The 17,878-nt window shown below is 36.8% G+C and overlaps 1 protein-coding gene across 2 annotated transcripts; it reads right to left on the reverse strand.

Moving 5' to 3' along the window:
* Positions 1-206: 206 nt before the first annotated feature.
* ARRDC3 (arrestin domain containing 3) lies at positions 207-14,630 on the reverse strand. Of its 2 annotated transcripts, none has more exons than XR_013827846.1 (8): positions 14,101-14,630; positions 10,088-10,169; positions 7,788-7,935; positions 6,614-6,716; positions 6,008-6,264; positions 5,514-5,676; positions 5,089-5,281; positions 207-2,986 (listed from the first exon to the last, which is right to left on the reverse strand). XR_013827846.1 is itself a non-coding variant. In XM_079918782.1 (8 exons), exons 1-8 carry the CDS (start codon positions 14,378-14,380, stop codon positions 2,930-2,932), a joined length of 1,245 nt encoding a protein of 414 aa, XP_079774908.1. In that variant the 5' UTR covers positions 14,381-14,629; the 3' UTR covers positions 209-2,929. The 2 variants fall into 2 exon arrangements, 1 of the variants encoding a protein (XP_079774908.1); XM_079918782.1 differs by having other exon boundaries at positions 209-2,986; positions 5,089-5,243; positions 14,101-14,629.
* Between the last annotated feature and the right edge of the window lie 3,248 nt (positions 14,631-17,878).

Below are 17,878 nucleotides of genomic sequence, written 5' to 3' on the forward strand. Positions count from 1 at the left end.
TTACCCAGAATGGCTTAAGAGTTTAATTGTAGTCTTCATTTTATTTTTTTAAAATTTTTGGTCATGCTGTGTGGCTTGTGGGATCTCAGTTCCCTGACCAGGAATTGAACCCAGGCCATGGCAGTGAAAGCACTGAATCCTAACCACTAGACTACCAGGGAACTCCCTAATTGTAGTCTTAATTGTGTTTGCACGTATGATGAGTTACTGATATGATCAGATTCAAATAAATCTCCAAACAAGTTTACAAAAAGGAAAAAAACCGAAAACACTTTTATTTTCCACAAGGAAGAGCAATAGGAAAAATTAAATCATTTCCCACATATTGTTTTCTTAAAACAGCCTACAAGGACATATTCAGCACCAAATAAAAAAGAAAAAAAGAGAGAAATTACAAACAGCCACAGAATATAATCTATAAAGCAAACATTTAATATTGCACTTCGTTTTGCTAACGTTTTGGATTTTACTTTTCCTAATTGAAAAATCAGGAATCTATCTTGAATACTGGAATACACCTGTGAACCTCACATCTTATATCAAGAATTGACCAATATTTAGAAAGAGTAATGCCTCTAAGTAAGAAAGTAAGGGAATACTTTAATGGGGAAAATAAAACTTTATTTGATAAAGTTTTATATATTTGAAACTTTATCACATTTTGTAACCCAGTGCCAATTATCAGAATATTGGTCATTCTTTCCTCATGTGTTATTTAAAAGAGTACATGGTGATAAGTATTCCAATGCTATGCATATCAATAATTGTTCCCTAGTCAGTTAGACATAAGAAGAGAAAAGGGATTTTCTGACAATCCCCCCACCCCCCGCCCCAACAAAAATAAAACCACCAAATGCCCTTTATGCCAAATATTCCATTAGCTTCTTTTGAGGGGGACATTCACAAAATGATTTAACAACAATAAAAAAATATTTCACCCCCATTTCCTTATTATCTAGTATTAGTTTGCTATGGGAGCCCAAACCCTTTAACCGAATCACTTAAAACGCGATTCATTTTTACATGGGCTTTCTTCACCCTGTCAGCATTTTTCAAACATGAATTGTCTTCCATGTTTTCTTAAAGGCCACTTATGGAAAAGCCTATTTGTTTTGTATGAAGCTTTAAGACAGTATTTAACCAGGTCAAGCACCAAGCCAGAGTTACTATTATTTTCAGCCACTTTATTAACTGTGGGATTAAATGGCAGGATAGATGTTAAGACCCATTTCACGCATATGTTGCAACACCAGAGATGCTGATTTTCATTAAGATACATCAGAGCTGAATTCCTTCTAGAATAAGACGATCAGTACAACTTGGTACCTTGGAAAATGCAGTTATAAGTGTCTTCATGAATGCTGGTATATTTATGAGCCAACTGTAAATTATCTTTAATATAAGCTATAATTTACTGATGTGATCGTTCTTCATAACTATATATACTCAAAGTGTATGATTTCTCATGCTTAGCAAAATCTTCTTTAGGTAATGGAAGAAAATACTTTCATTAAAAGAACCACAAAAATATAAAAGTTATTATTCCAGCACATATTCTAGTATTTGTAATTTTGAAGTTATACACTTTTAGAATAAACTTGGGTTTTCAAGCTCTGTCAAGCTTGAGCAGGATAGGAAATGTATAAATTGAGCTCTCTAATCATAATCTGAACATATATATTCCTGCTCATGAAAATACTCTGCACCAGCAAAAACGATTTCCAACATATGTGTTTTGGAGGTAATTATGTAACTCTGTATAAAAATAAATGCACTTTCTCCTCCTTTCCAGTGACTGGAAAACTTCCATACTTTTAAAATAATAATAAAAAATAACAATAATTTTAAAGAGCAACAGCCCTTAACTCTTTGCTGGTGCCTGCCATACTGCCTCTCTTTACTCCATTCTTAGCTCTGCTAGTTTCTTCTCATATGTAATGATAAAAAGGCAATGCGGGTGGGTTATCACTTTTGTGTATGTCCCTTTTCCAAATTTCCCTCTTCAAAAAGCCAACCAAACAAACAAACAAAAAAACTCAACAGTGCAACAAAACACAAATAGCATTCCAACAGTTTGGCAAGTGATGCGTTCACCTGAGATTAAGTGATTTTAGGCAGTCAGTAACAAAATGCTGCTTTGCTGTAATAGTAGAAAGGCAACAAATTCTTAAAAGAAACCAAGAAGGTATACAATCTTGACAGTCTCTTATTAGCTTCCTCCTCTTATCTCTTTTCCCACATATCTGTTGCGTATCTACTACAGTAGGCTGCAAAACATACAGCAAGAAGGATTGGCTTGAAGGCATTTGATGTTTGTAAATAAATCCACAATAGGATCCAAGCTGAAGAGGTGATACATGGTCAGCCTAGTAGGACAATTCTGAGCATGTGCATACGCAGGTAAAGTCCAGGCTATATTAAATTAAAAAAAAAAAATGTCAGTGCGTTTTTTTCATGTTAAAGTTTTTTTCAAAGCTTTCTTTTGTTCCTTGTTGTGCTCACTGCAAACAAGTTTTAAAAGAGTATCAAGAGTCTGGCATAAATGGAAAAAAAAAGCTGTAGTGACATGGAACCGCACAATGTAAGCATTGAGCATGTGCAAATTTTCAAATCAAAAGAAGGAAATCATCCCTCTTTACAACATGGTGTCTTGACACGTATGACCATAGGCTAAGAAGACTGCTCTTAGTATGTGCCAGTTTTAAAGGAAAAAAGCTTAGATCTTCAAGCATGTTGGAGCAGTCCCAGGACGTTGCTGTAGGCTTCTAAAGCATGATCACTGGTTGTTTCATGTATTCGCCATTTTTCTGGGCAAAAGCAATTCCACTTCCTCTGAAAACGTGTCTCCAAGATACTTCTCTGTCCTCAGCCGGGAAGGGAAGAGATACAGTTCGGAACCCACATCAACTTGATTTAATCAAGTATTCCTTCAACGAGACGGGCAGGATGGTCTATCATCTGCTGACTGATCAGGATTTGGATCAATCTAGAAAGAAAAGAGAAAAAAAACCCAAACCAAAGTTAATTGATAAGGTTTAGTAAGAATGCAGCAAATACACTAATATTCTGAGTACTGGTTGAGAAATGTAATCAGAAAGTACAGAGTTTGTATGGGGAAGAAAGGGTATTAGTATCATCTATAAAGTACTTGCTATTCAATCACTAGATTAACAATTAAATTTAGAAAGGTATGCTGGAATAGTTTTATTTGACAAAAGCTAAAGGTAACATTCTATCAGAGAATGGAGTTTTACTCAGCACTTAGTCATACTTAAGACTCAAATACACAATTGGCCAACATTTTCATAGCGGTAATTTTCTTCTGTAAAGTATCCATTTCATCCTGTTACAAAAAAGTCAACTCATCTTTTCCCGAGCTTTGGGAAGAATGTAGTTGTGTAAACAAAGTTCTTGGTGCTTACGTGAGGTAATAACTCATGGGTGTAAAGCCCTAGGGAGGGCCTAGGAATACAGTGTATATCAAGAAATAGGAATGGTGAACCCAAAATGCTCTAGAGGCTTCCCACCTTGCCTCTTTCTGTAGAGACTTTCATATGCACATACACTTAATAGAAGTGAACATATTTTAGTTGCTTCTCAGGTACAAAGAGAATGGGCACAGGAAGGCAAACTGTTGGGTTTAATACATTTCTTTTACTGAAAAATCTTTTGGACAAGACCCATTTACAATACTTTGCCCCCTCTATGTGGCTAGATGTAAAATAATTAAATCACACCGTGAACCAATATAGGGTTTTAAAAGTTTTGAATTCTCTTAATTATCTTTAGTTCATTTTAAAAGAAGGAGGTAGATTTTATGACAAATTGCTTAAAAGTGGATACTTAGATTGCCATTCTTTTAAAATGCCTGTCAGATCAAATCACAAATGAGGGACTTAATAAGCAAGACAGAAACGTCAGAATAAAAATGTAGTGACAATGTTTCTAAAAAGTGGGAGGACATTTTTAGCATCTAATAATTTTATGAATTGAAATAGTGGGATAGAAAAATTATGTCCAATCAAGAATCTGCAGAGAACAGAACAGATTCTGAACATCCTATAATAAATGAATAAAGTGGATTTCATATTAATCATATCCAAAGGAAAATTAACTCTTCTAGTCATGGTATTAAGGGGAAAAAAAATAAAAGCAATTCGTTGAAGAGTGAAACAATCCTTTTATGTCTTTCTTGGGAGTAATATTTCACTGTAAAATAGCTATCTAAACTACAGCAACCAAAAAGAAAAAGCTGATGCTAGTGATTTACAAAATCATTTGGTATTAACATTGGTATCAAGGCCAACTCTAAAGTCCCTACAATGTGTTATTATGTATATATATATTCTTTAGTATCCCGACATTGCTGGATTGCTCCCTACCTCCTTTCCTTTGCACATATTTTTCTTCCTGCCTGGAACATTCTACATTTTGAGAATACTTACTCTTCAAGAATCAGTTTAACAATCACCTTCTTAGGGAAGCCCCTCCTGATTCTCAAGACCCAGCAAGCTGCTCCTCAAATGAACTGTGCATTACTATTACATTGTTAGGTAATATTTTGCTTCTAAGTTTGTTTTTCTCACCAGTCTGTACGCTTCTCCCAAGGGCCATGTTTTATTCATGTAAGTGCTTAGTTACTTGAGATGAATAAAAATAATCTAAGAGTACAGGAATGCTGTTTAAGATGTTATTACATATGTTATTTTCCCTTATGACTGAGAATATTAAAATATGAATATTAAATTGGAAAAGGATGATAAGATAAATTCTAGCTATTTAATCAATGACTGTAAAATGCCAGTTCTATAGATGCTTTAAAAGATGATTTATTCCTTTAACTGGCATTTTGGAAGTATGAGGTCAGATCATTATCTTTATTTCCCCAATAATATAAGAGACCAGTCCTACCTCTGGGTCAAACTTAGTAAATAGTGACAACTTTATGATCTAACTTTTAATCTGTTGTTCAAAATTATTTGTTTTTCTCTTATGATAATCAAAACCTAGCTGTGTTTTTAAAAAGTCTGCAATACTGTTTACTAAGAGAGTCACAGCCCATTTTGTACTTGAGGGTTTGATGCTTACCTCTGAATAAAGAGGTGGAGGCAAGAAACGAAACTCCTGAATATATGCAAACAGTGGTCCCTGAAGCGCTCTCTCAAAGTCATCACAAGCACTCACTGGTGCAAGATTATTCCGCCTTTGTTCCTCTGTTACCACTTCTGCATAGCTGGGTGGTGCTGAAGGAAAAAGATACACGCAATTCGAACAGCACGTTCTTATGCATGTCAAAATACACAGAATAGAAGGTATTAAAAAGGACTGTCAAGGTAACATAATAATAATCTGTCTTGTGATCACAACTAGGGGGATATACATTTTAAACCTAACATTAGGGGCACATCTTCTCTCTTCAAGTATAGACAAACTTTAATCATAAAATATCAGAAGCAAAATTATGTTCTTGAAAATAATAGATTAAGCTTAGATATGCATTATCAAATTATTACCTTCAGGTCTTTCAGGTAGGGATAAACCAAGCCAGTTCATATTCATGCTACACTGACTGCTTACACTTGAGGTTCTGCTACCAAATGGATGTAGAGGAATGGTACCAATGACAAGTGGCAAATTAAGAAATAAATCCATAGCTCCAGGAATATCCACGTATACCTAAACAATGAAAGGAGATGTTAGGTTTAGAATGCCAAGTACTATTTCCTCTAAAAAAATGAATAACCCAATCTAATGTTATTTGAGGCTCTCATTTCCTTCATTTTTTAATTTATATACATATGATATACTTGAAAAGTTTCTCCATCGTGTACATTTTACCTCAGGTAAAATTAGTAATTATATTCCAAACTATATAAAGAATTACATATAATTATATATATCACACATGGAATAAAAAAAAAATCAAATCCTGGATAAGACAAAATGATACCCTTACGACTTTAAAACCTAAAAAAACCCCACCCCAAACCCTTAAATCTATACATACCATTAGTGAATATTCCACACGGATTATACTACAGTCGAGGATAGAGGGAGAAACTGGTGGAATTTTCAGCAACTTGCCATTCCACGTCTCTGTCTTTCCAGATGATAAGGATTCCCCACGCAAGTTAGCCACGAGCTGTTTGACTTCCTTCATTTTCCCTTTGGCATAGAAGGCCTGTGTTTGGTAAATGGCTGCCTTTGGCACCACCATTCGGGAGGAGCAGTTCTCAATCTCAGCAAATATCTGAATTGATTCACCTACAGGAAAAAAAAAATATATCTACTGTTAAAAACCAACCAACCAACCAACCCCAAAACAAATGTAGACTCTCAGGCTAAAGTCTGAAAGTTCAATGAACTACATGGATAAAAAGCTATCCTAAGAGTGGCAAATAACTTATAGTTATAAAAATAAACACATTTACAGTAGCAATTTAAAAAAGAAGACTACATTCCAATTTATAAAAGGAAACTGGATAAGCACAATTTATGATATTTTACCAAAGAATACTGTATCATGTCTTCATTTAGTAGAAATAATGTAAATTTATACACAAGAGCTAAGTGAAGAAAGATCATTTTTTGTGGGAATCCACCTCATACATACCTGGCGTATAGCCCTTCCTTTCAATTTTGGCACTTAAGGATATTGGGCCTGAGGTACAGAACCAGCAACAGAGAGTCTTTTCTTTTGTGCCTGCTTGGGGTGACTGTAAGAAATAAATTTATAGAAAATGATCAATGTATGAATTGAGACAGTAATAGAATGTTTTAAAATACAATCTTAAATTCTTGAAGAATTTAACATTAAAAGTAGTGTTGTTTTCTTTTCAGTATCCAAATATACTTTTCCACTAACCAATGGGCTTCTGATTTATATTAGTACTTTTATCTTTATATATATATTAGTATTTTTGTCTTTATACAAGTTTCCATTCAATTAAAGAAAAAAGGGTACAGGGTTTAACACCATATTTCATAAACATAGTTTTAGCCCAGGCTATTTACATACACAATAATTAAAAAACAACCAAAAAAACAGAAAAAAAAAAAAAAACCCTTTCCACATTCCATTTAAACTGCCTTTAAAAAAAAAAAAAAAAAAAAAGCAGTTTGGAAAGCAACTTGGTTATAATCCCAAATGATAACATCTTTCTCTGAGACTGTAAAACTCAATACATAAAAAAAGAAAACTGCTCATTTTTAAGATTAATTTTACTTGCTTAAAGATGTTATTATTTGTTTAAACCAAGTAAAGTTTTTGAAATCAAATTTGAATCTTGTGAAAAAATACAATTAAAAAAGATTTCCTTTAAAATAGAATTTAAGTTTTTTCATGAAAATAATTATCTCCCCATCATTTGACAACTATCCCTATATTGGAATAATGCAATAAATAATACAAATTTTAGATTATGATATTTTCAAGTTAAGTGATATTGTTATAATAATAATTGATACTACTCTTCTTTTTCCACTAAAATTATTTAGGGAACAGATCTATTCTTTTGTTATTGCTGTTACCTTCTGAGGAAGATATTTCATACCAAATACTGGTCTTACTTTAAAAATTTACTTAAAGTTATTACAGTATCAGAAAATGTGAGCATATCCTGCATTAATTTCTGTGCTCTTAACTATTTTTTTGAAAGTGGTATTTATTTAATTCAAAAATGAAGTTACTATTTAAAAATTATAAAGAATGTGTATGTAGTTTAGGTGATTATTCTTTAATATTTATATGCCAAAAACAAAAAATGAAGAATTCAGTTAGTTCTTACCAGTAATGAAGGAGTGTTGATATCTATATGCTCAAAGACTGTAAATTCCTTCTTTAATTTTACTGGTAGAAGCCAAGGCCTGTGCAATTCGGCTTTCACCCAATAGCGCACACTGCCATGTCGGCCTTCGAATGAGGTAGCAAGTGGTCTGTGCAGAATATAAAGGTCAATATATTAATCTTACACCTCTTTTTAATATTTATACAGTAGCTCATCATAGAAGTGTTAATATATTGTAAGTTTATACATCAATGAGTTATCAAAGGCATAATTTACATTTCCAAAGGGATAAGTCACTGGGGAAAAAACCTTCTGTTTCCAAATAATAACACAAAGTTGTTAAATATTACAGAAATTTGGTTAAAAAAGCCAGAAGAATACAATCTCTTTAAACTAAGAAGAGGCTACTTTTAATGCTGGTGGCAAAATTACGAAAGTCTGGAAATGAACAATTCTTGAAAAGGTCAAGACTTTAGTTTAAAAATAAAGTTAAGAATGGTTTAACTATTTCTATTGAGATATTCTGGACACTGGTTAAACACTCAGACCAAACGACTCCCTATGGCGTTCCATTTTTCATTAACTAAGAATTATTATTATCTCTTATTATAGTAACTAACTAAGATTTAGAAAAGGCCTGGAATAGTCGTTATAGTTTCAAAAGTTTTTCACATTTCATTAAATCCACTGAAGCTCTAAAAAAATGCTTTTACATTTCCCAGTTTACTTATGTTCTAACTCTTTTTGGCCATGCTTTCTAACTATACTATAGACTTAAAAAGAAAAAGAATTTTTTCTGTTGACCTGTATCAAGAGAATCATAATTCTTTTTCAACTCTCCCAGATTTTATTACTTGTGGAAGATTTTATTTTAGTGAATTTAGTCTCTTTTTCATAATTTCATTAGAAAAATGCACAAGGTTCATTTATTTACAAGGTAGAGTGCTTTTTATGAGGAATAGTGGTGTTTTTGTTTTGTATTTTAGACTTCTGCATTAACTTGTATAGCAGAGAAATAAAACGCAGGATCTATGCTAGTCTTCTAGAGTTTACTTTAAATGACTGGTTTATAGATAGAATTTTTAAAGAATATATTAAATTACTTCCATGCTTTGAAAATATTCAGGCCCAAATGTATTAGTCCTATTGTATTCAGACTTAAAATATTTCTCTCAGAAAGTAATTAGGGCATTATATTAAAAATCATGTTCTTAAGCAATATGATACATAGGATACTCTGAAAAATACCCTTTATGAACTCTATCCATATATAACAAGTACTAGAATTTAAAAAAATACAGAATTATGTACATTTGGCACTTGACGTTCTTATGTAATGCAAGTTTACCTTTCAGAGCAAACAGTACAAGTGCCACTTTGCATGTTTTAATATCTGTTAAGGCATTTTTTTCAAAAATTACTCTTTGTATAATTTCCTCTAATGATTTATTATTACATTAACAATATACACAGGCTTCCCTGGTGGCGCAGTGGTTGAGAGTCCGCCTGCCGATGCAGGGGACACGGGTTCGTGCCCCGGTCCGGGAGGATCCCACATGCCGTGGAGCGGCTGGGCCCGTGAGCCATGGCCACTGAGCCTGCACGTCCAGAGCCTGTGCTCCGCAACGGGAGAGGCCACAACAGTGAGAGGCCCGCGTACCGCAAAAAAGAAAAAAAAAAAGAACATACTACTTTCCTTCTTCCTTTCATACTAGATTCCAAGCGTTATATTAAGGTATCTCTGACGGATGTTTCCTTTTAAGTACAGGTCATAATATCTCGAGTGACCTTCTCAATAGCTCTTTGCACAGAAGCTAATGAATTCATAACAGAAAAAACACATCACTTCTAAAGTGAGGATATTCTTAATTATTTTGACTTTCTTAGCTTACTGCTGTTGGGTACCATCAGTAGAGAAAATGATCACTGAAGTTTTATAAACTACTAAATGAGAGACTTGTTATGTTCTACCTTTTCTGCTAATGCTGATGATAAACTAAGTATTAAATGCTTACTATTTTACTGGCACCTTCCAATTCACTCACTTTAAATGAAATACTATTCAAGTTTTAAAAACCATATAAAACTTGAGACAGCATACTAAGAATTGAGCTTTGCTTTCTATAATATTGCCACTCTAGATTAAAAAAATAGCTTCTTTTCTGAGTATATGTTTTCCTCTAGCAAGTTTCAGTAATGAAAAGGGTTTTTTTTTTTTTAAACTAAAAATATTTAAATTTAGAATGTTTCATTTGAAAAGAATGGATGTTTATGAAAAATGCCTGTTACAAAATACTTACGTCTGTGGAAGCTCGAAGCTGAACGCATATTCATGCCTTCCTGAATGAATAGTGTTGAAGCCTTCTTCGGAATTATCATCATCTAAAACAAACAGAAAAAGAAAACAAAAAACTTGTTAAACCTTTACACTCTCTTCCTGGTGGCAGAACTTTAAAGATGCTCACATAGTAATTAAGGCCACAAACTTTAGAGTGTGAGAGATCTGAGTTCTAATTCCAACTTCATCACTTCCTCTGGGTAAAATAAAAGTCCTGTCTTCAGTTGCTTCATCTGTAGAATGGGGATAATTAATACTTATACCCCATAGTTGGTTTTTCAATGGAAAACAACCTAAACTGTAAAGCATCTATGTGTGACAATACAGGCTCAACAAAAGATCCAGATTTCAAATCTCATACTAAGATGTTACCTTTCTCTTCATCCACTTACTTAAATAGACTATATATAAAATGAAAACTGTTCATGTAAGCCTTTTAAAATATGTCAGTTTTGATGCAGAAGATGTGAATGTTAAAGCTCTAAAACCATTAGAAAACTCTGTCAAATAGATGTTGGAATTAAAAAAAAAAGGAACAGTGATTTTAATGTCAGTTTCATAGCTAAAAATAAAAATTCTTATTGAACCTAAAATTATGACAATCTCAGTCTGTCCTAGCAACAGCTAAAATTTCGCATATATGTAAAATATACCTTAGATTTAAAAGGTGCCTGCTTAATGGGAAACAACTGTCACACATCCTTGAAAAATGAAGACTAGGTTTGTTTCCCATTGCTAGAAAAAAAGGGATGACTTTATTTTACAACCAATTTCTTTTGCTCAAATTGGTTTATCTCCAAAACAAATATAACGAAATGTGGGAGGGTGTTCTGGATTCTTAAAATGATTTTCTAAAGCGTTCCGACCGGGTAATTTAATTACATAAACGTCTACTAGCGCAGTTTTCTCGGTGTAGAAACCTTTATCATTAACCAGGAGACTAAGAGAAACGGGTATTATCATTTAACTTTCCCTCACCAAAGTAATGAATTCACACAAAAACCGTGATGCTTCCCTTCCACCACAGGAGAAAAGGAAAAAAGCGCCTATATGTGGAAACTTGTATTCAAAAAAAATCACCAAGACTCCCTTCTATCTCAGTAGTATTTTCTTCTCCCTCCGTGCAAATCCTCTCTACGGTATTTCAGCACGGAAATCCCGCTGACGAGCTGGGGGCCATTTAAAATCGCTCCCCCCGACAGCGCCCAAAGTTTGTCTCCCTCTCCCTTTCTTCCCGTCTCGCTCCCTTTTTTGTGCCAGCTCAGCAGTCTCATCGAGGCGAGCGGCGGCGGCCGCGCCGTGGTAAACAAGTGCCGGGCTGTCAATCAAGAACTAGACCGGAGCAGGAGAGGACCGGCCTAAACCGGCGCGAGCAGATCCCAGCCGGCCCGCCTGCGCGCCGCCGCCGCCGCCGCCGCCGCCCGCGCGCCCCGCTATACATACGGCATATGTCGCACGGCGCTCGCGCTCGCGGCCGCGCAGCCTAGCCTGCTGACGTGGGGCGGGGCGAGCACGCTGCGGCGCTTCCGCTTTACACGCCCCGGCCGGTGACCGGTTCGATCTGGCTCGGGCCACCCCGACACCTTTACAGTTGCGGTGACGGCGGCGGGGAATGGTGCGCGGGGTGCAAGAGCCCCAAAGAAACAATGACAAGTGGGCAAGGAATACTCGCCGAAGCCCCCACCTCACCCCGCTTTCAATGTTAGTGTCACTTTTCCTTCCCCGTCCCGGCCAGTCTTGGCGCTCTCTCCCCACTCGGGTCACATCAAGGTAGCCAGTCTACTGACTGCATAGAAAGGGAAACACGCTGTTTCAGCTAAGAAGACAAGCGCTTACAGAAGCTGCCTGACAACTTCCACCCGAAAACGTGGAAAATGGGGTCCTGCTAACGCTGCCCACCCAATTTCTCCGTGAATAGAACTGGCAGCTAAAAAGTTGCGCCCAGGGCCATCCGGCACCTGTAAGGCCGGCGGAAGCTTCTCCTCTCCACTCTGTTGAAACCTATAGACGCTCCTTTCGGTGCTGCAAGCGGGCCCAGGTGAGGGGCAACAGAACGGTATGTGATATGAGCCCCGCGCGCCTCTAGAAGCCCGGGCAGGGATGCGAGTAGGGGCGGGGGCCGCAGCTCAGGAGGAACCTTTACCGGCGCACGCCGGTTCCAAGCCTCGCCCCAGCCGGCGAGCCCACTCTCCCCACCCGCTCGCGCCCAATCCAATCAGAGCCTGGCATCGCCTTAGCAACAGGCTAACAAACCCGGCTCCGCCTATCGCCGGCCGCCCGGGGCGGGGTCTCAGTTACCAGGCTAGTTTGAGAGGTCCCAGTTTTAAGTCATTGAAACTATTCCAAGCGAAGCTCGTTCTAGCTTGCAGGGGTTGAGGGGTGTCTCGTGGGGGTGCGGGGCACGTAGTGTTCTTTACTATGAAATCGTGGCGCAATTAATGAAATTGTCCCCATAAGTCGTTATTGTACTTTTACCCCACTGCAAACCTCAACTCCTTAAAAACCTTTGTTTCTTCTCACTCATCTTATAAAAAGCTGCCAGTCCAGGAAGGATCAAATACAAACTTGTGTGTCCTGTTCAACAAATACCAGGACTGTCATTAGGCAGTTGCATTTCTTATCACTGTCACTGCTTAGAGAGGTTAACTAAAAATTATTTCAGGATGCAAATTACCTATGTGTAACTGAAAATCCAATTAAAGATTGATTTCATCTTAATATTTTAAAAATAATGCATTCATGCTGTAACTCAAAGCACCCTACGTTTCTACATTTGCCTTAGTTCAATTAGCACTTCCTCGTGGATGTGTAGTTTTTAATTAAAAATGGAGGTAAAAATGTGCTCTACTCTGAAAAGTCATCAACATTCGAGTTAAATACTGCATTAAAAAGGAGAAGGACAAAATTACATAACCAGTTTTAACACTATATTCTTCTTGGGCTAGGAATTAAGTCATCGCCACCACCTGACGCGTGTAACCAATCTGCTGAGAGCAGAACAAGCGCCCCTCCTCACCACCCCCCAGAACTGGTCCGAAACAGGATTGAACCGCTTCTAACAAAGGGTGGAAACTTAGAAAAACAAGCTTAGAGTCTGCTATATTTCCACAATGTAACCATTTAAACAATAGATTTGAAATCTCAGGACCCCTTCTCCCTTTGACAACCCTTCATCTCCAGTTTCTAACCAAAAATCATATCCAACGAGCCGAATACTTTTCAATTCCATTTGACTGGCACGGGTTTCATTGAATGCACGTTCCAAAGTTAGGCATGATGCTTGGAAAAGAAAATTTCTGGCCCTAAATGGCTTCTAAAACTGACTTTAAACATATCATAATGATAGGTGCTGTCCTTTAAAATAGAGAATGCTTGATGTAAATTTCTAAAGGAACTGGAAAGAATAGGAAAAAACACGTGGGGTGTTGATACCATATGTCAAAATAAACCACAGAAACCCATTATCAAAGAACAACGATCAATTCTCTTAAGTCTTTTGCGTGTCAATATTAAAAATGAAATACACCTATTAACCCACTTAAAAATGTTACTCCATTTCTTCACTGAAGCTTAGTTTTTAAGATCTAAGGTTGCAGAGTACAAGGGAAAAACCTAATATTGGATTGCAGCTTTTAGCAATTCATTTGAAAACATATTAGTAAAATTACTGAATTGCACATAAGCAGAATTTATACGTAAGGTGGAAATGGATTGCAAGTGTGTATGGCACAGACCAAGCCGGGTATAGAGGTAGTGGAATAAGTGCAGTTTGCAGTCACTTTGCAGATGCCTGCATGCATTACGGCTTAACACACGATGAATGTCAAGGAGAATTCAAATCTTCCACCTTTCCAACCTTTATCAAACAGCTATACGTTATGGTAGGAGTAGGATTATATTAATTCAGGAAAATTGAAAAGGTACTTTGCCAAAGAAAACAGGTCTAATAATTTCTGAATAATGTAAAAAACTTACCTCTTTCGTGTCCAATTAAGATGTCTTTATGGTTGAAATATTCTACTTCTTCAGTGTAATTCTGTGTATAGGCAGTATTGGAGCCGGCGTTTCTCGATTCGGTCCAGCGTACTTTCGCATGTCCTCTTGCATGAATTTTAAGAGATTTTACTCTGATTTCCCCAGTAACTTCTAAATTCACCCTTCCTGAGACTGTATCCCCACTAGAATACACAGGGACATTGCTGTCATTAAGACAGTCAAAGCTTATTGTCAAACTCTTTACCTTTCCCAGCACCATGTTTATAACAAAATCTATAAAAAATATAATGTAAGACAAAAAAGTCAAGATCACATATAAAATGTGATCTTCACTTAACACTGATCGATGTCTTTGCCGTGCAAAGAGCTTGCAGGCAGGATCAGTGATTCTTTACAAATAGTTCATTGAGATTTCTTAAAAACTCAGGGCAGCACACAGGCTGCTGCTCCGCGATCCTGCTAGTCTCAGTGGTCTCCTTACAAAGACGGGCGGCTGGAAGCTGCCAGCTCACTTTAAGAGCAGCTTTGTGAAAAACAACCCCAGTGCGCATGCGCACGCCGCGGCTGCTGTCCGCCCTCCCTGCGCGCCCCCTCCCGCCCCGCGCCCGGCTCGCTCGCGGGTACAGTAGGTGTACAGCCAGGGGAAGAAGACACTGGGGCTGCCGGGAGGCTGAACCTGACTTCTCTTCATTGTAGGCTCCTATTGGTAGGCAGGCTACCGTAAACCCTCGACGTGCAAGCTGGAGTCCCTTACTGAGCACAGTCTAGTAGAAAGATAATGGCCGAGGGAGGGAACTGGGGGACAAGGTTGGGTGGGGAGCTGTTTGCAAAGACAAGTGAGAATAAACTGCTGAGTGACCGGCCCGAAACGTGCGTTCCCAGCACTGCAGTGTTTTGCCCACTGCCCTGATGGGAGGAGGAAAAAGTGATGTGTGTAGAGAGATGGGGGAAGGGGAGAAACCGGTTGGGCAAGGGCTGGTTGTTGAACATAATCTAACGAATTTCAAAAGAAAATGTAATAAAAACCAGAGAAGAGATAATGTTCATAGACAAGAGCATTCTTGGCTTGGAATTTTTTCTTTTTAAAACCAGTGCTTTGTAGGCAGGGTGGAAATGAGCCCAGTCGAGGTCAGGTCGAGACCTTAAAAGAGAATACTATAAGGAGCAAGGAAGAGAAGCAAGTATAGTTTAATCAGTATATTTTGCTTTCTCCTGAACTGCTTTCTCTTCCATCTCTTAATTCGATAGCAACGAAAAACAATCAAGTTGCGAGGGAAAAACAAGGTTTGACCACTTCCTAGAAGGAAGAAAACGTCCTTTTTTGAGACACCACCTACCGCTAGATTTGCAGGGTATGACATGATTACAACTCCTGTGTCCAGAGGATTAAGAATAGGATTCGGCCTAAAAAAGTATCACCTTATAAAAGGCAGCATGACATAGTGTTTTAGCTGACATAATGTTTACAACAGCGTTGAAAAATCTTTGTTAGAAGTTAGTGAAGTGCAGAATGTTTTTTTAAAAAGCATGGTTTGTTATATAAATAGGGCTTAATTCTGTAAAGCTTTAATTTTAATTTTCAGCTTTGGACTGTTCATAATTCTCATTATACATCTTTCTTAAGGACAGGTACATTTGTCTCTTTACTGTGAACGTTTTGGTAACAAATTTCAGTGCTTTTGTAAAATCACACCGGGATTCAAGGCATAACAGCATAATTATCTAGATTTTTTTGCAATCAATGAAATTGCTTATAGGAGAGAAATATAGGGAAAAAGAATATGAATCTGGAAGTATATATACATAACCAAATACACTTTGGAAGATTCTTGGCTGTCTGTGTCTAAGCCGTTTTAGGTTCTTTTGTGCAGTGTATTTGGATAGGTTGAAACTATGAGTCACAATACATTGAGCTCGTTCATTGGTCTTGCTGGTTTTTTTGTTGTTTTTTTTAAAGAAATTAAATTTTACTTAGTTGGGTTTTAGTTGAAAGGCAGTATCTTGGAGTCAAGAGCATTGTATAAATTATATAGCGTATAAATATGCAAACTATTTAGACAGTTAATGGACAGGGTATTTACCTCTGATAGAGCTTAGATGGTTGTGCTTAAAACTGAATTTTTGTATTTGAGTGGGGAGAATAGTCTTTTTTTTTTTTTTTTTTCCCTCTCTTGGATGACACCTGGTGGCTATTTTAGTTGTTCAAGTACTTGGGATCTTGTACTAGCTTTGTTAACAGATACTATTTGGGTTTTTTCGCCACCTAGTGGTAAATTTGTTAAAGTGTTAGCGTTAAGGTCAAATATACTAACCATTCAAACAACTTTGGGTGTGGATTTAAAAGCACAGTTCACAATGATGCCTTTATTACCAAAGCTGTTTTAAATTATTAAGGGCTAGTGAACAATTGCTGAATTCTTCAGAATTTTTAGTAAAATCTCTCCAGTCGGAATATAACTTATTTTTGAAAAAATAAGAATCAGCTGTTTAAATCAAACTAGAATTCCATTTAACCAAAAACTTGAGATTTACTCGTAGTTTGGAAAATTGTTTAAGCACATTAAATGATTCAACCCTGTCACTCTATTACATTATTCCTTCTGTTTGAACCCTTTAGGATATTATAAATCATTATCATTATTTATTTTTCTACTTCTCTTTATTTTTTTTTTTTTACAATGTCTTCCTAAACACTTTAGTAACTGACAAGTTGCCAAGAAATTCTTATCCCCTATAATTTTTACTTAAGATCCTTCTCACTTACCCTAATTATCACCTTTCTTCTCTTTGGATTCAGTCATGTGACTATTTCTTAAACACCTAAACTTGAGTTTACTTGCTTCATTTTGTTTTCCTCCTCCTATTTATTCAAACTATGAAAACATCAGAAACAACCAACCAACTCTGGCACCTCTAAATCCCTGCTTGTGTTTTCATTTCCATGAAAACACTTGGACTAAGTTTTGAATGTTTTCTCTCATGACTTTTATAACCTCCCCTTTTCAAGACTCCTTATCTAAATATCTACCCTGTAAACAGCTTGAAGTGCTGTACTGTAGCCATTATTTGCGGCTTCTGGACTTGCTTTACTGGGCCTTTATTGTATTTTGCGTGAAATTGAAGCTGTTCATCTTTACCACCAAGGCTCTTTCCTACCACACCCCAGCCTACGTCTCATATGCCATCTCCTCCTACTCATCTGCTAACCCTCTCTACTGTCAAGTACATCTTCTGTCCCCTTTGTTAGCCTGTCTCCCCCTTGCCAACATGCAGTTACAAGCTGCTTTCCGTGCCCAGAACAGTATCCCACGGCTGTGTTGTCTCCCTCCTTCTGGCACAACTGAATAAAACTCTGACTAGGCAGAGTAACCAGCTCCCTCCCCTTTTTATAGCTGCTTCAGAACTTATATGGGAAGCTCTTCTTATGGTATTTGTTTCTTGGATTTTAAACTCCATGGCTGTTCCACCTTACTGTATAAAGGTTTAAACTCAATCTCAAGAACTCTGTCAAAAACAGACAAATGATAATTGCTATCACGGTATATAATACTGAGGCAACGTGTCAAAATTACTGCCAAGTCTGGAGTTTTTCACATTATATCAAAATGCTCAGTATCATTAAAAAAAACCCAACAATCCATCTCAACTGAAAGTTTTGCTTTGTGGTTGTAAGAAAAACTGTATCAGCAGTCGAAACCTATTTCTTAAGGAAAAATATGAAATCTATGCTTACTCCTTATTTTAACTAACACCTGAC

The sequence above is a fragment of the Stenella coeruleoalba genome (genome assembly GCF_951394435.1).
Source record: "Stenella coeruleoalba genome assembly, chromosome: 3".
NCBI classification, from domain to species: domain Eukaryota; kingdom Metazoa; phylum Chordata; class Mammalia; order Artiodactyla; family Delphinidae; genus Stenella; species Stenella coeruleoalba.